The sequence below is a fragment of the Nerophis lumbriciformis genome, linkage group LG22 (genome assembly GCF_033978685.3).
Source record: "Nerophis lumbriciformis linkage group LG22, RoL_Nlum_v2.1, whole genome shotgun sequence".
Classification (NCBI taxonomy): domain Eukaryota; kingdom Metazoa; phylum Chordata; class Actinopteri; order Syngnathiformes; family Syngnathidae; genus Nerophis; species Nerophis lumbriciformis.
In genome coordinates this window covers 17,573,404-17,597,624 of record NC_084569.2, presented here as the reverse complement: position 1 = coordinate 17,597,624, position 24,221 = coordinate 17,573,404, and the positions used below count along the sequence as shown (strand labels likewise).

The 24,221-nt window shown below is 42.1% G+C and overlaps 1 protein-coding gene across 1 annotated transcript in view; it reads left to right on the top strand.

Annotated features, from left to right (window-relative positions):
• LOC133615132 (E3 ubiquitin-protein ligase rnf213-alpha-like) overlaps positions 1-24,221 on the top strand; it is a 108,710-nt gene that overhangs the window by 69,635 nt on the left and 14,854 nt on the right. The window contains exons 41-58 of the mRNA XM_061973493.2: positions 866-974; positions 1,056-1,156; positions 1,255-1,440; positions 1,554-1,720; positions 5,888-5,990; positions 6,089-6,203; positions 12,197-12,386; positions 12,463-12,659; positions 13,028-13,150; positions 13,249-13,356; positions 13,450-13,692; positions 16,701-16,776; positions 16,873-16,907; positions 16,998-17,098; positions 19,827-19,983; positions 20,100-20,274; positions 20,836-20,921; positions 21,003-21,245. Of these exons, the coding sequence (XP_061829477.1) occupies positions 866-974; positions 1,056-1,156; positions 1,255-1,440; positions 1,554-1,720; positions 5,888-5,990; positions 6,089-6,203; positions 12,197-12,386; positions 12,463-12,659; positions 13,028-13,150; positions 13,249-13,356; positions 13,450-13,692; positions 16,701-16,776; positions 16,873-16,907; positions 16,998-17,098; positions 19,827-19,983; positions 20,100-20,274; positions 20,836-20,921; positions 21,003-21,245 (2,515 nt within the window). The remainder of the gene's footprint in view (positions 1-865; positions 975-1,055; positions 1,157-1,254; positions 1,441-1,553; positions 1,721-5,887; positions 5,991-6,088; positions 6,204-12,196; positions 12,387-12,462; positions 12,660-13,027; positions 13,151-13,248; positions 13,357-13,449; positions 13,693-16,700; positions 16,777-16,872; positions 16,908-16,997; positions 17,099-19,826; positions 19,984-20,099; positions 20,275-20,835; positions 20,922-21,002; positions 21,246-24,221) is intronic.

Below are 24,221 nucleotides of genomic sequence, written 5' to 3'. Positions count from 1 at the left end.
TTGATAGCAATGATTAGCCACATATGTACTTGGGTACAAGTTTTCCTTGATCTTGCTTTTTTCACAATAGTGACAACAACACACACACCCAAGCCCATATACCCATTGGTGCCACACACCCATATACAGTCGGAAGATCATTTATATGGCCCCATTCGTCGCGGTTTACCGGACACATGAAACGTGATGAATTAGGGTGCATTATCCACTTTAGCTGCCAGACGGCAGTAATAATAATAATAATAATAACTGGGATTTATATAGCGCTTTTCTAAGTACCCAAAGTCGCTTTACATGTAGAACCCATCAATCATTCACACCTGGTGGTGGTAAGCTACTTTCATAGCCACAGCTGCCCTGGGGTAGACTGACGGAAGCGTGGCTGCAATTTGCGCCAACGGCCCCTCCGACCACCACCTATCATTCATCATTCAATTCACCGGTGTGAGTGGCACCGGGGGCAAAGGGTGAAGTGTCCCGCCCAAGGACACAACGGCAGCGGATTTTGGATGGTAAGAGGCGGGGAGCGAACCTGCAACCCTCAGGTTTCTGGCACGGTTGCTCTACCCACTACACCATGCCGCCCCTAATAGAGTGTTGAATATTTTAAAATGTGTTTTGTGGCAATTACACCTTTTGACCACAGCGTCAGCTGCTATGTAGAGTGGTGCTTTCCATCATTTGCAGCAGACTGCCTTGCAAAATGACACCCCTCCTCTTCTATTATGCAAGATTCACCCAGGAATGGGGCCATTTGGATCCTTCCCTACTGTACTTGTTCCATGTATCACACCCACGACAACCAAGGTACCACTGCAAGGCTCTTGGTTTTTGTTCAATGATTTTGTTTCTTCCAATTTCTCAGAAATGTGTGGAATCGAATATTTTCTGTGTCCCTATTTGTGGAGCACTTTGAGGTGGTAGAAAACGAAATGACTCCTTTAGTTCGACTCTACATGCTGTCACTCAATCAGGTTAGTGAGAGTTTTTTCACAGTGGAGTCAAATTAAATTAAATGACCCAATAATAAAAAACACTTATCTTTTCTCTTTTAGGTTCTTGCAAATAATTCTGATCTGAAAACACAACAATCATTCGAGGCAGTGATCGATTTACTCAAAAAATGCAAAGAGGAAGCTGTTCAAAGGATTTTCAGGTACATTTTTCAATGACCACTAATAATCTCCACCATAAGGTTTCCACTCTATTTCACTACTAAAAATGAGCTGTGGTTGTCATTTATTTTCCGTCTAGGTTTGATGCAGTTCCTTGGTGTTTGCTGTGTCAGGGAGACCCACATAACCCAGTCTGTCTGCCGTGCAACCACATATTCTGTGGCTCATGCATTACAAAGTGGTTGATTCCCTGTCAGATGTACTGTCCCCACTGTAAGCAGTCAGTTGATGAGGGCTTTGAAGTGGTTCCATTGGAGGACTTAAGGTTTGCTTGCTTTATAATACTTACTCAATCATGAATGTATTTTTGAAGAAATGGAATGGAATACATTTATGTGTATACGTGGTATAATTGTTTTTTTCACTTATTTTGTGCAGGATTCGAATTGAACAGCACATGCTGTTCAGGAATAAGTGCAATGCTTTCTTCATCGACCTGGTGTCTTTTGTGTGCTTCAAGGACAACTCCCCTCCATGTCCAGCTGTCATTCTCCACTTGCTGTCTTTTCTCATCGTGGAAACCAGCGCTGTTCCTATTCTGAGTGGTGGGAAATTTTGCTGGCTTGTATGCGCACACACAAGGATTGGGTATTTAACTACATTGCTTGGATTGCCTATTTTTAAACTCAAACTATCGTTTTCGTAAAAAATATTATTGCATTTGGTGAGAATAAATTCGATTATTGTTCGTTTGCAGTGTGCATAAGGACATCTATCTGAACTCTGTTCTCTGTGCTGTTCATACCCACTGAAATATTGTGGCGGTGTTAAAATGAGCTGACATAATGTTCTTCTTCATGGCATCAACGAGTTGCGGTTTGCCTCAACTGTTTCAAGACAATCAAGAATCAATTCCACACTGAGTTGTTTGTCAAAGTTCTGTTGGGATCTAGAATTGAAGATTCAAAATGTATTCTACAAATGGAGTAAGTACAAACATTAGCAATACCACCGCTGGAGAAAATACCAAGCTCTGTCTCCTTTTTATCACATTTGTTCTTCCCCCACCCCTCCGAAGCGGAGTTGCCCGTGCCCCAGTCCAACATAACCTAAAGTTAACCACGTCTGCTTTCACTCCCATCTCGTGCCTGGCAGCCCCTTCCCGCCATCGAAACCAATTAAGATATTATGTGTGTGTATTAGTGAAGATAAAAACACCGGTTGTACTCGGTGTGTTTTGTCCTAGAACAGAACGAAGTGAACATGCAGTGTGACTCCTTATGCATTCCACTTTGTTTTAAGGTGGAAAATATTCCCCTAACAATTCAATAAATTGACAAATCGGTTACAATGCCCATCCCTAATAGACTTAGACATAGACTTCCTTTTTATTGTCATTCAAATTTGAACTTTACAGCACAGATAAGAATGAAATTTCGTTACATAAGCTCATGGTAGTGCAGGATAAAAAAGCAATAATGTGCATATATAAATAAATAAATATATATAAATAATATATAAATATATATATAAAATAAATAAATATATATAAATATGTATAAATAAATAAATAGATTACTGTACAGATAAATATATTGCACTTTTTCACATGCGTCCACGTGTATGGATGTATGTTATATTGTCTTTTTTATTCCAGCGAGTTAATCCACTTTGGGGGGAGCTGAGGGGATAATTTAATTATGATGCGTTCAAGAGTCTTACGGCCTGAGGGAAGAAGCCGTTACAGAACCTGGAGGTTCTGCTTCAGAGGCTGTGGAACCTCTTTCTAGAGTCCAGCAGTGAAAACAGTCCTTGGTGGGGGTGGGAGGAGTCTTTGCAGATTTTCTGAGCCCTGGTCAGGCAGCGGATTTTTGCGATCTCCTGGATAGGAGGAAGAAGAGTCCTGATGATCTTTTCCGCCGTCCTCACCACTCTCTGGAGAGACTTCCAGTCTGAGGCACTGCAGGCTCCAGTCTAGACAGAGATGCTGTTGGTCAGCAGGCTCTCTATAGTGCCTCTGTAGAATGTGGTGAGAATGGGGGGAGGGAGCTGTGCTCTTTTCATCCGACGCTAAAAGTGCATGCGCTGCTGAGCTCTTTTTACAAGAGCTCCGGTGTGTAGGGACCAGGTTATATTGTCAGTTATCTGCACCCCCATGAACTTGGTGCTGCTTAGTATCTCCACCGCTGTGCCGTTGATGTAGAGTGGAGCGTGGCTGGACTGGTGCTTCCTGAAGTCAACGATGATCTCCTTGGTCTTGATGACATTCAGGACCAGGTTGTTGGTTCTGCACCAGTCAACCAGATGTTTCACCTCCTCCTTGTAGGCCATGTCATTGTTGTCACGGATGAGGCCCACCACTGTTGTGTCGTCTCCATGCTTCACAATGTGGTTAGTAGTGGACCTGGCGCAGCAGTCATGGGTCATCAACGTGAACAGCAGCGGACTCAGGACGCAGCCCTGGGGTGAGCCGGTGCTCAGGGAGATGGCACTGGAGATGTTGTTGCCCACTCTCACAGCCTGGGGTCTGTCTGTGAGGAAGTCAAGCAGCCAGTTGCATAGGGGGGTACTGAATCCAAGGGGGGCCTGTTTGCTCACCAAGTGCTGCGGGATGATGGTGTTGAATGCTGAGCTGAAGTCCAGGAACAACATCCGCACGTGTGAGTCCTTTCTTTCCAGATGTTCTAAGCTCAGGTGGAGTGCAAAGGAGATGGCGTCCTCTGTGGAGCGGTTAGGGCGATAAGCAAACTGGTATGGTTCGGATGTGGGGGAAGTCTGGAGACAATATATTCCTTTACGAGCCTCTCGAAGCACTTCATTATAATGGGGGTGAGTGCAACGGGGCGGTAATCATTGAGGGAGGAGATTATGGGTTTTTTAGGCACTGGGATGATTGTGGCCGTCTTAAAACATGATGGTACCACAGCCTGGGTCAGCGAGATGCTGAAGATGTCTGAGAACCCCAGCCAGCTGGTCTGCACATCCCTTAAGCACCTTGCCCGGAATATCATCAGGTCCCGGTGCTTTCCGGGGGTTCACTCTCCTCAGGGTTTTTCCGGACATCCGCTATATCCAGGTTGAGCGGCTGCTCATCAAGGCGAGGGATGGATTTTCTCGCCGGAGTGGTGTTAAGTGCCTCAAACCTTGCAAAGTAGTTATTAAGGTCATCTAGGAAGCTGATACTGTTGTCACAGGGACAGGGGGCAGCTTTATAGTCCGTGATGACCTGTAGGCCCTGCCACATTCGTCTAGTGTTTGTAGGGTTCTCGAAGAAGTCCTGCACTTTCTGACTGTGAGCACGCTTTGCAACCTTAATGGCATGGTTCAGGTTAGCTCTGGCAGATTTTAATGCCACCATGTCGCCAGACTTGAAAGCCTTGTTCCGACCCTTTAGCATTGCACGTACCTCACTGTTCATCCAGGGTTACTCGTTGGCCCGTGTGGGGATGTTCTTCATCACACTGACATCCTCCATGCACTTCTGAATGTATGCGGACACAGACTCTGCATACTCCTCCACACATGTGTGGTGATTTTCGGTGGCGGCTGCTTTAAACATGTCCCAGTCTGTGGTTTCGAAGCAGTCTTGTAATGCTGACATTGCTCCCTCTGGCCAGGTCCTCACCTGCTTCACTGTAGCTTGCTTCCTGATCAGCAGGGGCTTGTATGCAAGAATTAGCATCACAGATAGATGGTCTGAGGAGCCGAGGTGGGGACGTGGTGCAGCTTTATGCGCCTGTTTAATATTACTATAAACCAAGCCCAGCTTGCTTCCACCCCTGGTTGCAAAATTCACATATTGATGGAAATGAGGGAAAACTGTTTTCATGTTAGCTTGATTAAAATCCCCTGCCACGATGAAAACTCCCTCTGGATGTGTAGAAATGTACAAAGCATTCAAAGCTTCTTTGGTGTTAGCACTGGGGGGAATGTACACTGCTGTGAAGATCATAGCACTGAACTCACTGGGTAAATAAAATGGCCTGCATTTTATAGTTAATAGTTCAACATCAGGAGAGCAGTGACGTGATACTATCTTCCCATTATTGCACCAGTTATTATTGACGTATATGCAAACACCACCGCCTCGGGATTTACCAGTGAGAGATCTGCTCCTGTCCGACCAAAACATAGTTAGCCCCTCGATGCTAACTGCCTCGTCCGGAACGGATGATTTCAACCACGTTTCTGTGAGAAATATGGCGCAGCAGTCTCTCATCTCGCGTCATGCATATACATCCAGCTTCAGGTAGTCCAGTTTGTTCTCCAGGGAGCGGACGTTTGAAAGCAGGATGGAAGGAAGCGGCGTTCTGTGGGGATTAGCCTTTAGCTTTGTTGTTAGCCCCGCTCGGCATCCCCGCTTCTGCTTCTGATCACACCGCTTACGTGTCTTCCGTTGACGGTCCCCGCTGGTACTTGACTCCTCTGCGTCAAAGGCCGCTGGATGGTAGCCAGCGAAGTATTCCCATGCTAGCGAGGAGGTCCAACATACACGCATCTTTCAGTCCAAAACTGCCCGATCTATCCACATCCAGAATTGTCTGGCGGTCGTATGTGACCACGGAGTGTCCACTCTGTAAGCCAGCCATGAAATTTACAGAATTGTCCGGTATTTTTGCCAAATGTTCTATTTCTACCATGAGCGTCTGCAAGCCGCAGCCCGTCAGGGCGCCACTATCTTGACACACGTATGCTGTATCTTTAACTACCACGCCGGATCTAAATACAAAGTTACGTAGTATGTTTTTAATGCCAAGTTCATACCTCTTCAGGGAATCAGCAAATCCTGACCAAGGTGCTTTCTCCGTTTGATGACTCTGCGGATAAAAACCCAGTGGTTCGCTCGATGGTGCTAAAACTCCTGCTAAAGTACAGGTGAGGGGACAGGATTGTAATCATCCATTTATTTTATGTATGTATAATTGTATATCTATAATGGTTGCAGTGTTCCTAATTGTGCCATTCATTTACAGTTTTGACGAAGTGCATGAGTACCTTGAGCAGCACCTGCTGGCTGTGGAGCGCTGCAACATTTTAGAGGAGAAGGACAAAACCAAACTCTACTGTCTGTACATGAACTGCCTACAGGTAAAGTATTATATTGCTGCTGTATACTTTTTACAACACTTATCACAGCGATTTAATTGTTTGTTTGTGTCAAAAGTCCCTAATGTGACGTCTATGATTGTGAATTATACAAAGTAGTGTTTTGATTAGTGCTGTAAAATAGTATGAAACAGTTTTAATCCTTAATTATGATCTGTAATTGTTTATTTGAATTAATTAATTTAATAAATCTCAACCTAAAAATGCTAAAAAAAACAAACTTAACTTGAGGTATTTTAATTTGAGTACATCACAATATTGTTGCACATCAAAACGATTATTATATAAGCGAAAGAACGGCTTCATGTTTTTCACAGACTGAAAGAAATGTAGTCTTAGCCATTGACTAAAATAAAACAGCAGGTCCATAGAAACTACTCAAGTTAATACATAAAAAAACTGTAAAACACTCCTTTGCAATACGACGCAAGTATTGAACGTTAAACTTGCTTCTCCTTTGTGTCAGATAATATATAATATTTAAACAGACCCATCAATCTCAGTGCTGTAAGTTAGAACATCAAAAATACCATTGTTCATCACAAAATACAGTGATGATAAAATAATATCAAGCAATCACGTCTAGTAGACTAAAGATAACTTTTGTCTTCTTTGGGGAGGCCAAGTACTTGCGTGCAGGGGCTAACAGTGTTTCATACTGTAGAGCAAATAGCTAATTCATCATTTGGCAAAAGGCTAGTGCTATGGCCTGCTAAATTGCTAACATCTTTGCTGCTAATGTTAGCCGAGGCTGAAGTTGCGACTTGTTGGTTTAGCTGCTTCAGTGGTAAGACAAACTCCTTAAAAAGAAGGCATATCACTTTACTTTCATTGATGGTGTTAAACAAGCCCGAATGCAAGGGCTGCCAATAATTGTCAACTTTAGAGTGATTGACATCCAACACAAGAAGCCCAGTGCATTAAATTTTTTTTGAAAAAAGGCAACAAATTAGACAATAAAAATTAAATCAACGTTAATTAGAAATGGAATTAAAAACATAATGTGTTATTAAATGTATCATTACATATTTAATGTAAAATTAAACATATATCTATATTATTTACCTATTTAAGTAATTATTTCACAATTTAATTGTGTTAATGTATTTCACAATTAAATGTTTTAATTGATTATTCCATGATTTATGAACAGTATTTTAAGACTCAGTTAATTATTTAATCATCAATTTAATATTTCATCTCACAATGTAATTGTTATTTCATCCATCCATCCATCCATCTTCTTCCGCTTATCCGAGGTCGGGTCGCGGGGGCAGCAGCCTAAGCAGGGAAGCCCAGACTTCCCTCTCCCCAGCCACTTCGTCCAGCTCCTCCTGGGGGATCCCGAGGCGTTCCCAGGCCAGCCGGGAGACATAGTCTTCCCAGCGTGTCCTGGGTCTTCCCCGTGGCCTCCTACCGGTCGGACGTGCCCTAAACACCTCCCGAGGGAGGCGATCGGGTGGCATCCTTACCAGATGCCCGAACCACCTCATCTGGCTCCTCTCGATGTGGAGGAGCAGCGGCTTTACTTTGAGCTCCCCCCGGATGACAGAGCTTCTCACCCTATCTCTAAGGGAGAGCCCTGCCACCCGGCGGAGGAAACTCATTTCGGCCGCTTGTACCCGTGATCTTGTCCTTTCGGTCATAACCCAAAGCTCATGACCATAGGTGAGGATAGGAACGTAGATCGACCGGTAAATTGAGAGCTTTGCCTTCCGGCTCAGCTCCTTCTTCACCACAACGGATCGATACAGCGTCCGCATTACTGAAGATGCCGCACCGATCCGCCTGTCGATCTCACGATCCACTCTTCCCTCACTCGTGAACAAGACTCCGAGGTACTTGAACTCCTCCACATGGGGCAGGGTCTCCTCCCCAACCCGGAGATGGCACTCCACCCTTTTCCGGGCGAGAACCATGGACTCGGACTTGGAGGTGCTGATTCTCATCCCAGTCGCTTCACACTCGGCTGAGAACCGATCCAGCGAGAGCTGAAGATCCTGGCCAGATGAAGCCATCAGGACCACATCATCTGCAAAAAGCAGAGACCTAATCCTGCAGCCACCAAACCAGATCCCCTCAACGCCTTGACTGCGCCTAGAAATTCTGTCCATAAAAGTTATGAACAGAATCGGTGACAAAGGGCAGCCTTGGCGGAGTCCAACCCTCACTGGAAATGTGTCCGACTTACTGCCGGCAATGCGGACCAAGCTCTGACACTGATCATACAGGGAGCGGACCGCCAAAATCAGACAGTCCGATACCCCATACTCTCTGAGCACTCCCCACAGGACTTCCCGAGGGACACAGTCGAATGCCTTCTCCAAGTCCACAAAACACATGTAGACTGGTTGGGCAAACTCCCATGCACCCTCAAGGACCCTGCCGAGAGTATAGAGCTGGTCCACAGTTCCACGACCAGGACGAAAACCACACTGTTCCTCCTGAATCTGAGGTTTGATTATCCGGCGTAGCCTCCTCTCCAGTACACCTGAATAGACCTTACCGGTAAGGCTGAGGAGTGTGATCCCACGATAGTTAGAACACACCCTCCGGTTCCCCTTCTTAAAGAGAGGAACCACCACCACGGTCTGCCAATCCAGAGGTACCGCCCCCGATGTCCACGCGATGCCGCAGAGTCTTGTCAACCAAGACAGCCCCACAGCATCCAGAGCCTTAAGGAACTCCGGGCGGATCTCATCCACCCCCGGGGCCTTGCCACCGAGGAGCTTTTTAACTACCTCAGCAACCTCATCCCCAGAAATAGAAGAGCCCACCACAGATTCCCCAGGCACTGCTTCCTCATAGGAAGACGTGTTGGTGGGATTGAGGAGGTCTTCGAAGTATTCCCTCCACCGATCCACAACATCCGCAGTCGAGGTCAGCAGAACACCATCCTCACCATACACGGTGTTGATAGTGCACTGCTTCCACTTCCTTAGGCGGCGGATGGTGGTCCAGAATCGCTTCGAAGCCGTCCGGAAGTCGTTTTCCATGGCTTCGCCGAACTCCTCCCATGTCCGAGTTTTTGCCTCCGCAACCGCTGAAGCCGCACACCGCTTGGCCTGTCGGTACCTGTCCGCTGCCTCAGGAGTCCTATGAGCCAAAAGAACCCGATAGGACTCCTTCTTCAGCTTGACGGCATCCCTCACCGCCGGTGTCCACCAACGGGTTCTAGGATTACCGCCACGACAGGCACCAACTACCTTGCGGCCACAGCTCCAATCAGCTGCCTCGACAATAGAGGTGCGGAACATGGTCCACTCGGACTCAATGTCCAGCACCTCCCTCGTGACATGTTCAAAGTTCTTCCGGAGGTGGGAATTGAAACTCTCTCTGACAGGAGACTCTGCCAGACATTCCCAGCAAACCCTCACAATGCGTTTGGGCCTGCCAGGTCTGTCCGGCATCCTCCCCCACCATCGCAGCCAACTCACCACCAGTTGGTAATCGGTTGAAAGCTCCGCCCCTCTCTTCACCCGAGTGTCCAAAACATGAGGCCGCAAATCCGATGACACAACTACAAAGTCGATCATGGAACTGCGGCCTAGGGTGTCCTGGTGCCAAGTGCACATATGGACACCCTTATGTTCGAACATGGTGTTCATTATGGACAATCTGTGACGGGCACAAAAGTCCAATAACAGAACACCACTCGGGTTCAGATCCGGGCGGCCATTCTTCCCAATCACGCCTCTCCAGTTATTTCAGGGTTTATGTATTTCAGGATTTAATTATTTATTTATTTTATGAATGCGTTTGGCAGCACTTTATGAATATATTATATCGGTCAAACTCAGCTGTTAAAGTCAATGGGCGTATCTCAACATCTGATTGGTTAGCCGACACTTCCACTTGTCGACCACAGAACCGGAAGAGTAGTGGTCGATGTCTTGGTCTTAAAATGCGGAAATAACGTCAAAAGATTATTCTACTTTAACTGCTGCATACTCCGTAATGTCAAAAATATTACCAAAAGTAGAATATTCTCCTCAGCAGCCTTGTTTTGAAAGACTTCAAGCTTCAGACCAAAGCAATCATTGGTTGGACTAGATTCCTGTTAGCCCCACCCACTGACTTTGATGGGTGAATTTTTATCGATAAGATTAATTTATGACACTACCACACAGGTTCATTAGATAAGTAATTAAATAAGTTTTATAATTTTTTTAAATAATTCATATTTAAAGGCCTACTGAAATGAGATTTTCTTATTTAAACGGGGATAACAGATCCATTCTATGTGTCATACTTGATCATTTCGCGATATTGCCATATTTTTGCTGAAAGGATTTAGTAGAGAACATCGACGATAAAGTTCGCAACTTTTGGTCGCTGATAAAAAAGCCTTGCCTGTACCGGAAGTAGCGTGACGTCACAGGTTGAAGATCTCCTCACATCTGCACATTGTTTACACCAGCAGCGAAAGCGATTCGGACCGAGAAAGCGACGATTACCCCATTAATTTGAGCGAGGATGAAAGATTTGTGGATGAGGAAAGTGAGAGTGAAGGATTAGAGTGCAGTGCAGGACGCCAGGGTGTATCTTTTTTCGCTCTGACCGTAACTTAGGTACAAGGGCTCATTGGATTCCACACTTTCTCCTTTTTCTATTGTGGATCACGGATTTGTATTTTAAACCACCTCTTGGATACTATATCCTCTTGAAAATGAGAGTCGAGAACGCGAAATGGACATTCACAGTGACTTTTATCTCCACGACAATACATCGGTGAAGCACTTTAGCTTTGGAGCTAACGGGATAGCATCGTGCTTAACTGCGGATAGAAACAGAAGAAACATGCCCCTGACGGGAAGGATAGACAGAAGATCAACAATACTATTATTACTTCTACTATCAGGAGACACTGAACCAAACCTTGGACCTGTAACCACATAGTTAATGCTGTCCAGCCTGGCGAAGCCTAGCAATGCTGTTGCTAACGACGCCATTGAAGCTAACTTAGCTACGGGACCTCGACAGAGCTATGCTAAAAACATTAGCTCTTCACCTACGCCAGCCCTCATCTGCTCATCACCACCCGTGCTCACCTGCGTTCCAGCGATCGACGGCGCGACGAAGGACTTCATCCGATCATCGGTGCGCTCCGTGGCTAACGTCGGATAGCGCGTCTGCTATCCAACTCAAAGTCCTCCTGGTTGTTGCTGTAGCCAGCCGCTAATACACCGATCCCACCTACAGCTTTCTTCTTTGCTGTCTCTATTGTTCATTAAACAAATTGCAAAAGATTCACCAACACAGATGTCCAGAATACTGTGGAATTTTGCGATGAAAACAGACGACTTAAGCTGGCCACCGTGCTGTTCCAAAATGTCTGCTTCAACCCGTGATGTCACGCGCAAACGTCATCATACCGAGACGTTTTCAGCCGGATATCCATCCATCCATCCATTTTCTACCGGATATTTCCCGGGAAATTTAAAATTGCACTTTATAAGTTAAGCCGGCCGTATTGGCATGTGTTGCAATGTTAAGATTTCATCATTGATATATAAACTATCAGACTGCATGGTCGGTAGTAGTGGGTTTCAGTAGGCCTTTAAGTAACTAAATCATATACTATTTGATTTAACATTAAATAAACAAATACATAGTCAAACAAATAATGTAGTTGTTAAATAATTGAATGAATTGTAAAATAATTGTATAGTTAAAAAAATAAATATAATTGTATATTATTTAATGACACATTTTAAATTTAAAATAATACATTTTTAACACCGTTTAATTATTTCACCTGTCCCATTTCAGCTTTCATATAATTTGACATTTTAAGTTTTCATGCCAAGCCAAGATTGATTGATGGAACAGTATATTTATTTGAAAATAGTGTAATACTGATTGAACCTTTTTTTAATGTCGCCCACAAGAAATTCTTGATTCTAGATTGTTGCAATTTATCTGTGCTTTGAAATGGGTCATTTGTTACAGTATCTCTCTGTTCTTGCCTGAAGGATTCCATGTACGAGAGGTTTGAGTTTAGATCTGATACAGACAGGCGGGTTTGTCTGCGCCATGAAAGTGACTTCTTGAAGGAATTCCTGCTGTCGCACAATCTGTCGGCTGAACCGACCGTGGAGAATCTACAGCAGGTGGCAAGACTTCGAATGGACCTGGATGTCGCAGCTGCCATCGTTGCCACCCGTGAGCAGTTTTAGATGATGAAATACTGGACAGTCTTTACATGGTGCATAGTTAAAACTATTATCTGTTTTTTCAGAATTCCAGGGCATGGGTCAGTGTAAAAACGATGACTTCCTGGAGGCTGTGATAAAGCTGTGCACATGCAGTGGGAACAACTGGTATCGTGTCTACTTGATTCGTAAGATATGCTGCCAACAAGGAGTGGAGTTTGTCTTGAAACTGCTCAACATTGAGAACATGCACTGGCTGTTTCCGGAGGAAGTTCTGCAAAAGGTTACGTACAATTTCTCAATGATTCTCAGCAATGACCATCCAACTAAATTAACTACAGTTAATTGTTATTTTCAATGGTATTGGATAGTTCCTTGGATGTAGATACACTTCCCAAAGTTGAAGTCATGTTCTTCTTAAGACAGAAGACAAGTACAAACTAAAACACTATTACCTCTACTGCCCAGTAGAGCAATTAATTTAGCTTTTCTTAAAGATGCAATTAATTAATCAAGAATCAATACCATACACGTGACCAGATTGATTAGTCAGTTATTATGAGCATCCTTAGTTATTTATAACATAAATGCTTTAAATCTGATTCAATGAGTTTCTAAAGGCATTTTCTTTTTCATATGAACTCCACTCAGAGTGAAGAGGCCACCTCAGTTGATCAGTATCTTGTGTGTGGGGAGAGCTACAAGGCAATCAGAGATGCATGTGTACAGGCAATTACAGACGGCCAAATGAACAATCTACATGATATTTGTCAGGTAAAGTTGTTACATTTTTCTTGTTTCTTGTTTGAGGCTGACGTGGAGATTGGGTGTTTAATTTTTTTGTTTTTTGGTTGTTTTTTTTTACCTCATAGGACAGCACAACATCACCACAGGTGACAGTTTACCTTCTCTTAGCACTGTACAGAGAAGTAACGACCCTCTACAGAAATCCCAATGCAAGTTTACACATAAACCAAGAGGTACATTTACGAAATATGGAGCAAGCATTTTATATTAAGCAAGTCATTATCTAGATTAAGCATGTCTTTTTGTCCTTTTTCCGCACCTTCCAGCGTCTACAGCCCCTACTGAATTTCATTGAGACTTCCAAGGTGCTTGCCAACCCACAGGTAAAAAGCTTTGCTCAGGCTCTGGTGACCAACAGATTAGGGCCCATGGCGCTCAGTCCCGGGATTTCAGGGGACTATTACGTGTCCGTCTCGCTGACTGTTCACCTGGCTGCAGTCTTGCTCTGCACGGACCAGAAGATTGTAGCGCCTCTGCAGCAGCTGGCGATGGACCCGGCAAGCATGCAGGTACAGTGGAATCTTTTATTGTAAATGTATATTAAAATATCTGAAGTCAAACATAATCTGTTCTGGCAATGTTTTTAAAAATAATTGCCTTTATTACCTTCACAAGAAATGTTGTGTTGATTTTTTCCAAAATTATTAATTGCACACATATGCAACGGTAGTAATAAATAGTCTTAAAAAAATAAGAAACACTGTTAAACATTGTTTAACAAGCCCTTCCCCCCCACAAAATAATAATAAATATGAGGCGTATTTGTCCTGAACATTTAACTAAAAATCACAATTTTGATGTCTTTAAGACACTGGAGAGTTGAGTGTCCACATTCTGGGGCAAGTAGTCCCTGAATTGTCGGCAAGGCCATAGCACCAAAATCTGGACCCCCACACACAAGACTCCTAAAGGGCCCCCATATCCCACCCTCAATCCAATTCCGCCGCCCCATACATACGTGGTATGTTTACATGCACTAAAAAACTAAATATTGCATAGTTGTTGTTTCTTAAAATGGGACTAACATATCATAACAAAACATATTTTGTTTAGTTTTTTTTTTACAAAAAAGTGCCTACAAATTAGTTTAGTTAGTTATTCATTAGTTAGTCATTCGCTATGTGCCAAGTTTTCCTTTACTTCAGAGGATAAAGTAAAGATTATCTGATGTAGTTGATTTAATTAATCCTATGTAACTAATATACAACATAAACTAGCAAGAAACACATCAATAATGAATAAAGCAAAACGTGTTGTAGACCAAAAATCACTTAATATTCTCTACTGCTCGCTAGTGTTACCATATCTGAGTTATTGTGTAGAAATATGGGGAAACAACTACAAATGTGCGCTTCATTCACTAAATGTGTTACAAAAAAGATCAATTAGAAATACATAATGTTGGATATAGAGAACATACAAACCCTTTATTCATTAAATCACAATTATTGAAATTCAACAATTTAGTGCATTCATTTAGTGCTACCCAACAATGTACAACAATTCTTCTCAACAAAAGACGAGAAATATAACCTTAGAGGAAAATCTCATTTAAAACATTTGTATGCTCATACAACACTTAAAACCTTTAGTATATCAGTATGTGGAATAAAATTATGGAATTGATTAACCAAAGAAATTAAACAAAGCACCAACATGATTCAGTTTAAGAGACTGTTCAAACTACAAGTGTTCACAAAGTACACAGAACAAGAATTATGACGAACATCGTCAACACTTTTTTTCCTTTAAAAAAAAAAAATGAGACAAAGATTATTTATGTATTTAATATTTGTTTGCTTACCATGGTATATAATTTATTTATTTGTTCACTGTTCTGTTTCAGAGAACAAGGAAATTGGATAAGATTGCTGTGGTATGAAAAGGGGTAGGATTAAATAAGCTCTGCTTCTTCCTACTCCTTTTTGGACGTGCTGTAATGAAACAACTGGAATTGTGTGATGCATTACATTGTATCGTATGCATGTTCAAAATAAACTGAAACTGAACGGAACTGAACTGATACATTTAGGATTAGCATCAGTGGATAACAAACCATCCATTTTCTACCGCTTGTCCCTTTTGGGTTTGCGGTGGGTGCTGGAGCCTATCTCCGCTGCATTACTGTGGAGAACACAGATCATATTAATACATCATTATTATTACGGTCATATTATTGTTAGTGCGTCCCCCAGGAGTTAAGTCTCCCCGTCTTGAAAAACTAGTGACACCTCTGGTTGTAACTTAAATCGAAGGTCTTTGAACGCACCACAGTTATGTGCAAATAGATGTAAAAGTGAAACTTGTACACACCTTTCTTCTATGCTGCCATAGATAGATGTAGATGTATTTTTAATTCCATCACCTCATGCTTGCTGATGCTTTCTGGGAATGCTTAAAGGCCTACTGAATTTTTTTTTTTAAATTTAAACGGGGATAGCAGATCCATTCTATGTGACATACTTGATAATTTCGCGATATTGCCATATTTTTGCTGAAAAGATTTAGTAGAGAACATCGACGATAAAGTTCGCAACTTTTGGTCGCTGATAAAAAAAAGCCTTGCCTGTACCGGAAGTAGCGTGACGTCGCAGGTTGAAGGGCTCCTCACATTTCCCCATTGTTTACACCAGCAGCAAGAGCGATTGGGACCGAGAAAGCGACGATTACCCCATTAATTTGAGCCAGGATGAAAGATTTGTGTATGAGGAACGTGAGAGTGAAGGATTAGACTGCAGGACGCATCTTTTTTCGCTCTGACCGTAATTTAGGTACAAGGGCTCATTGGATTCCACACTCTCTCCTTTTTCTATTGTGGATCACAGATTTGTATTTCAAACCACCTCGGATACTATATCCTCTTGAAAATGAGAGTCGAGAACGCGAAATGGACATTCACAGTGACTTTTATCTCCACGACAATACATCGGTGAAGCACTTTAGCTACGGAGCAATGGCGTCGTTAGCAATGCTGTTGCTAACAACGTCATTGAAGCTAACTTAGCTACGGACCTCGACAGAGCTATGCTAAAAACATTAGCTCTCCACCTACGCCAGCTCTCATCTGCGTGGTCGGTTGTAGTGGGTTTCAGTAGGCCTTTAAAGGTGAGCTTTGATGATGTTGTGATGTCTGTGTTGAGTGACGTGTTCAAAGTTAGGTTTTCTACTATCTAGCTGGAACGAACCATTTTGTATTTTTGATTGTTATAGGTAGTGTTGGACATTCTTTGTTTGATTTAAGCAACCTTATTGTTACTTTCACATATTTATTTTTATATTAACATTTATGATGTTTTTAATTATTACATACATGTATATGTAAAAAAAATCTTCAAACTTTACAATAGCCTTAGGACCCCTCTGTGTCTGATCCCCCGCCCGCCACACTTGGACACCCCTGACGTCGGTCTGGGCAACCTTAGGACTGTTGAGATTTAAAGATTGCATTGTATATTACATTGTTCAGCTGCTTTTGGTGTAGCCACAGTGATGAAAAATTATTTGTTCTCATTTTTAGGCTGCCTTCCTGCCTACCATGCCCCAAGACAAGTTAGCAGATGCGATGCAAGCTCTGCCGGAAATGCAGTGGTACTGTAAGTAAGAAAAAACGTTTTGATTCAAAATAATGTGGCTGTCAGGTGTAATTTTCCTGGAAATCTAATTAAACAATTGTAACGTTCCTGTTTTAGATTGTCCAAATGGACACCCCTGTACTGTTGACAAAGTATGTTGTATTTACTCTATTCCAAAGATCTACAGTATCTGGATATCTGTTTTTATATTTAAAGTGTTTATTGTCTCTTTGTGTGACTAGTGTGGCAGGCCTGTGGAAACATATCGTTGCTATGACTGTGGTGCTCTTATTGGTGGGACCAACCACATTCTTGTACCAAATTTTAAACCTTTTGGAAACCAGTAAGTCGCCTGTATTTTAACAATCATGCTGTCCCTCCAGGATTTTGTGAGCATTTTTTTTTTTGCAATGAAGTCTGTTAAAAATGACTTTCCTTCACTTTGTTTTAGACTTACCAAAAATCTTTCTTTCTTGATTTTCAAGGTTTCCTCATTTGAAAAACATTTCATACATTGAAACCATAATTTTAATAACATTAATAAGCCTAGCACAGGGGTGCCCATTACGTCGATCGCGAGCTACCGGCCAATCGCGGAGGGTGTGTCAGTCGATCACCAACTAGGCGTTGAAAAAATAGTCCTAAAAATTATCGATCAGAAATCGTCACTATGACGTCACTTTCGTCACTTGATTGACATTCACGGCACCCGAGGGTCTTGTGAAATTACGCTGGCTGCTACGAGCTCAGTGTGAAGGAAAAAAAGACCGTCAGGGAGGCGAGAAACAGTTTTTTTATTTCAACCATACCTCCTGTCAAAAGCCTAAAGACTGACTGACCACATAGTTCCTGTCTTCACAATAAAAGCGCTGCTCTATCCTGCCTGTGCCAACAAAATAAGAGTCTCAGAAAGCTGGCGTGCACAAGCCCGCAAGCCACGGAGTTTGCCGCCAATGTATTTCTTGTAAAGTGTATAAAAACGAGTATGGAAGCTGGACAAATAAGATGGCAAAAACCAACCACTTTCATGTGGTATTAGACAGAAAGGAGGACTTTTTTTCTCCTTCATTCAGAAATGAACTTGGACTCAAATGAATCCAAGAGGGCAATTTTTTAACTTCTTGATGAATGAATGATAGGTGGTGGTCGGAGGGGTCGTAGGCGCAAACTGGCAGCCTCGCTTCCGTCAGTCTACCCCAGGGCAGCTGTGGCTACAAATGTAGCTTACCACCACCAGGTGTGAATGAATGATGGGTTCCCACTTCTCTGTGAGCGCTTTGAGTATGTAATAATAGAAAAGCGCGATATAAAATCTAATCCATTATTATTATTATTATTATTAAGTGTCATGCAAGAAAAAAGAGGTGTTAAGTTAAAATACAATACAATAAATAAAACTATTTTCCAGGACAATACTGTTGACCAATATTTTAATGTTACTGCTGATTATAGTCAGTGATTTCACGATTATTATGCATTTGATAATTTCACAGCAAACAATTTATAAAATCACATAGACATTATTAAATAAACGTAATCAAATAATTAGTATTATTCATAATTATTAAATACATCAATAATTGTACTATTAATATAACCTATGATTAACTTTATTGATACCTCAGGGAAAACATAACTCATGTGGGTAATCAACTGTCATCCTTGCCTTTTTATTCATTTTTGATATTATATTTTATGCTGTGTTAATAATAACAGAAATGCACAAAATTAAATCCAATGGTGGAGTTTGTATGTTCTCCCCGTGACTGCGTGGGTTCCCTCCGGGTACTCCGGTTTCCTCCCAACGCCAAAAACATGCACCTGGGGATAGGTTGATTGGCAACACTAAATTGGCCCTAGTGTGTGAATGTGAGTGTGAATGTTGTCTGTCTATCTGTGTTAGCCCTGTGATGAGGTGGCGACTTGTCCAGGGTGTACCCCGCCTTCCGCCCGAATGCAGCTGAGATAGGCTTCAGCACCCCCCGCAACCCCAAAAGGGACAATCGGTAGAAAATGGATGGATGGATGGGTATAGTGTTATTTTACAAGCTTGTGATGTTATGTTAGTGTACATGTGTACACTTGCTATATTAACGTACCATATCAATTAATACAATAAATGTATTCAACACAAACAGGAAAAAGCAATCTTTAACATTAAATGGTCCCTGGATGACAGGACTACTTGTTGCTGTTAGTTAACACTGAACTGAGGCAACACTAAGCCACAGCACTGATTGTGATTGACATGTTTATATTTAACTCTTTACCAACTCAATTCTAAATTAAGTAACTTGCCCCGAACATAATTTGGTGGTGATTCTGCAATTGCTGCACCATATTGGACAAATTTGACCATTTAGCCGCAACGTTGTTTTGGCAGGTTTAGCAAATGGGTGAGTCATCGTGTTTAATGACTCCCTAGGCATTTTTTAAATAACGGAAATGTTCCCACTCTGCCAACTTAGGCTCTTCTCAGGTGGGAAAACATTGCTGCTCTGTCTTGCTGTCATTTTAAGCTAATGCTAGTGTGCCTCTCTATAGATGTGTATTAGCGCTGGTGTAACTTTGTTTTCGTTCCGTGAAGGTTGTGCCAAAATAATGTCCGTTTTAAACGATGGAGGAGGACTGAAACACACGGTTCAGTAGAGTCTTAGCGAATAAATCACAGTGACGTTTTCAATAGTAAAACTGGTCAATTGTTGCATTCCCAGTCTGCACTGACATGCGTTGACCTGGTTACTGACCATGTAACAACCTGCTCTGTCTTTTCGGTATCCATCCACGGTTAGGATAAAGAAGCATACGCAATCAAAATAAACTGCCTGATTAATCGGCGTCCTTACATTATTAATGCTGTTTTGTGTTTAAACACATGAGCTAACTTTGACAACCCTACAAAATACGCAAAAAAACACGTGTGGAGGAAATACTTTAGATAATAGGTAGCCAAATTGGGTCAATTTGTGCAAACATATGCAAAATCCTGGAAGCCTTGATCGTAGAAGATAAAAGCTATCTAAAAGTCTTACTGCGTAGTTGACATTTATCCTTGTCTCGTTGTCTTTCAGAGGCGACCACACTCATCCAGGCCACATCTTGGGCAACCCCAGTCGAAGGAACAATGCAGACATGATGGACAATGGTCATCTATCTCCTGTTGCCTTCACAATTATCCGCATGCTAACTCACATGGCCATGCTGATTGGCGCCTACAACTCCACCAAGGTAGCATGACTAAATGTTCACTTTCGGGCCTATTTGTTTCATACTCGACGCCTGGCAGCAGGAATATCGGTAAGATGAGATCCTTGATATCTGTCTTTTGCATCTTGTTTTCACAGGCTATCGCTTCTATCATCAAGCCTACAGTCAGAGACCCAGGGTCATTTCTACTTGCTCACCTTCAAAAAGACATAGAGCATCTTGTCAAATATCTGCGCAAAGGGACAGATGACACAGTTGGTGCAGTTCACCTGCTGCTCGGTAGCCTTCTGAAACCTCAGAAGTCCCAAAACTGTAAGACAAAACTCATTCTGTCTCTTCAGTTTTTTTCTTGACTCTGATAACTACAACATGCCACCAGGTGACACTATTGCACTGCAAACACCTTCCTGTTGCTTTTTTTGTCATAGTTTTACTTTTGTTTAATAATGGTAAATGGGTTGTACTTGTATAGCGCTTTTCTACCTTTTTAAGGAACTCAAAGCACTTTGACACTATTTCCACATTCACACACTGATGGCGGGAGCTGCCATGCAAGGTGCTAACCACGACCCATCAGTAGCAAGGGTGAAGTGTCTTGCTCAAGGACACAACGGACGTGACTAGAATGGTAGAAGGTGGGGATTGAACCAGTAACCCTCAGATTGCTGGCACGGCCACTCTCCCAACTTCGCCAGCAGTGGTTATTTTCTTGTTGTACCAATGTTTTATTTAATAACGCAGCCAGGTTGTTGATTAATTGAATTAATCCCACTGCAGTACGATTCCCACATACAGTATAATGTTACGCTTTGGTTTGTTTGTTGTATTGAGCAATTCCTAACTTGGTTCAATCTTGTCTGACCATTCTTTCAGCGACCGATTACCGGTTACTTTCCACCAAAGTAATGAGAAGTGAATGGGACGTCCAAATGAGCAAAATCATCATGCCTAAGCTGATGGTACAGTGTATTTTGATGATCTTAAACAAGACCCTCAGAAATGAGTCTTCTTTTAATCAGTGCTTCATTGTGCCTCTGCAGCTTTTGGATCAACATCTTAAGAACATGAACATATTAATCCAGAACGACAACTCCAATCCCATCATGAGGCTGCTGTGTGACAATCCAGGCGTCTTTTTGGCATCACTTCCAACAAATTCCCACATCCAGAGTTCAGCTTTGTGGAGCTGCAGGGAGAAAGTCTCTCTACTGCACCTTACACACGTGGTGGAGCTGAGTGACGGAAAAGACAACCTGCCTGTGTTATGGAGATTTCTCAACAGGGTCAGTAAACTTGGTTAGGAAGTGGTAGTGGCTTTATTTACTGTACAGAACTGTAATGGAATTTGGACGCTTAGTCCATAACGATTTGGCTTTGCGGCGAGATCGTTGAGCCCTTGTGCAACCCTAATGCCCAAAATGGAAATTAAATGTGTTCCTTGTGTTCAGTTTGAAGGTTAGCAGTCTAAAATTTTGCCTAAAGTTTTTTCTTTTATTAATGATTAACAGTGTTGGGACTAACGCGTTACAAAGTAACGCCGTTAGTTTCGGCGGTAACTAGTAATCTAACGTGTTATTTTCTTTATATTCAGTAACTCAGTTACCGTTACTACATGATGCATTACTGCGTTATTTTAAGTTATTTTTCATGTAGTATCGGCTAGAAACAGAAGATCTGAGTGTGTTTTATTGCAGCGCTGCGGTGGAAAAGAAAAGGCGTGCTTTGTGTGGGTGGGGGCGGGGGGGACTCCCATACCGCAGTTGAGGAGCGCAGGGGAGACGTTCCTCCAGGGCTTATGTACGTCTTCGGGGCTAACAACCTTCACTTTACCCGGCAGTGGGTCTTTACAGCTGAGGGTGAATGACGAGACCGGCGGTTTGTTGCAACTTTGTGACTTTATTGGACGCAGCCATCCACCAAGCTAGAGCACCTGCACGCACTCACTGTCGCCGCTCGCTCACCTCTCTCGCCCACTCACTTACTGACGTCACTCACCTCACATGCTGTCATATCTTAAAGGGCCACACACACACACACACACACACGCATACACTACTCTCATAACAACTAACAAGACATCATGACGAAGCCAGAAGTCGAGTTTTTTAACATGGAGACATTCTCAATACTTTTCTTTTGTCGAGCACAAAGAAAAGAACATTTTAGTTAAATGTAAGTTGTGTCTTGGATCAAAGCTCCTATCTACTTAAAGTTAAAGTTAAAGTGCCATTATGTTGCAGCTATTTAAAATAGTTTTGTCAATTTGTTCTGGCCTGAAATAAATTGGCCCTTTGAAACATATCTTTGTCTTTGTGTGTTGTATGTAGACCACATTGCTTTTTGAGTTCAGTGATGCAAATGCATGTCAAGTTGATCAACACATTGTATTATTCTCCAGTGCAATAACAGTTCTGAAATGAAGGCTAAAAGGGCATTAATGGGAGCCTTAAAAAATGGGGAAAAAAGAAGTAACTAAATAGTTACTTTTCACAGTAACGCATTACTTTTTGGTGTAAGTAACTGAGTTAGTAACTGAGTTACTTTTGAAATAAAGTAACTAGTAACTGTAACTAGTTACTGGTTTTCAGTAACTAACCCAACACTGATGATTAATTATGATTGCAAATTTGTTAGAATAGTATACAAACATAAAATACACACACTTTCTCTTGAATCTCTTTCAGCCCTATTAACTCCCATTATAACTGCTATTTTTAAGAGACTGTTGTTCTGATAGATTATTTAGCGTTTTCCATGAAAACCGAAATGAATGTCATTCATGCCGATTGAAAAAATATAAAATATTGTTATGATGCAATTGTGCCCCTTAACCACCAGATAGCGCCAGAAAACCATGAGTGTAATTCTAAAAGCTTTTTAAGTTAAAGTATCACTGATAGTCACACACACTAGGTGAGGTGAAATTACCCTCTGCATTTGACCCATCCCCTTGTTCCACGCCCTGGAAGGTGAGGGGAGCAGTGAGCAGCAGCGGTGGCCGCACTCGGGAATCATTTTGGTGCTGAGTGCCTAGCAGGGAGGTAATGGGTTTTTCGATTGATTCATTGAGGAGTTTATTGACATCTTAAAGAATTTAATCCATGTAATGCTTTAAAAAGGCAAATGGATGGCACAAAATGCCAAAAGGCTTGTTTCCATTGTGGTCCATTAAATATTCATCACATTTGATACATTCAATAATAAAATATATATAACCTGTAACTTGTATATAAAAAATTACGTTAAAAAAATGGATAACTTATGTACATATAGACAGTATACATGTCAGGTGATTTGAAAAACAATATAAACAAAAAATGGGGCCTTGGGGGGTATATATACACTATGTACATGACACTATTTACATGACTATGCACATGTTGACTCCAAGAATGTGCAAAACAGAATTATAAAATATATATACACTATAACCACATATAAACCTGTTTGATGCTTCGTCAATTTTGCTTGAGATCAGGTAGAGGTTGAGCTGAGCCATGATTTTTTGGCAGTTTTAAAATTTAGTAGTGAAGTTCGAATTTTTAGGTCTGTTGGTAGTGCATTCCACTGTGTGGTGACAAAATAGTAGAATGCATTTTTTTCCCATGAGAGTCTTGAATTTGGGGGGGACGAGGTCTGGGGAACTCCCTCTCGTGTAGTACCTGTGAGCATCACTTAGTCTGGTGAAATAGTTCGACAGGTACTTGGGGACAGTTTCTCTTGAGTATTTTGAATCCCAAGCACATTGCAATTTGGTGTACTCTTTCCTCAACTCTAAGCCATCCCAATTTGGTAAAGTGGGCTTGAGTTAGGTGAGTCCTGTATGGGAGTTTGAGCAGGAGTCTCACCAGCTTGTTTTGGGAAGTTTGCAGTTTTGTTTTTAGTGGCTTGGGGATACTGGTGAACCATGAGGTGCAGGCGTAGTCAAAATGACACTGTATGAGGGCACCGGCAAGGGTCTAAAGTGTATCCCTGTTGATAAATGCAGAAATCCTGCCCAAAAATCTAGTTTTATTATTGATCTTGGTGATTGCTTTTAATGCAATTGTTTCACGCGAGAGAGTGTTGTCCAATATACAACCTAGGTAAATTACCTTGTCTTTGCTGGTGATTATGGTATAACCTGCTTTAATCCTAAAGCCCGGGGATTTATCTAGGTTGTGCTTGGACCCAAATAGGATGGACTCTGTTTTACCCAGGTGTAGTGACAGTTTGTTATCGGAAAGCCAGAGACAGAGATTACTTATTTCGGTGCTGAG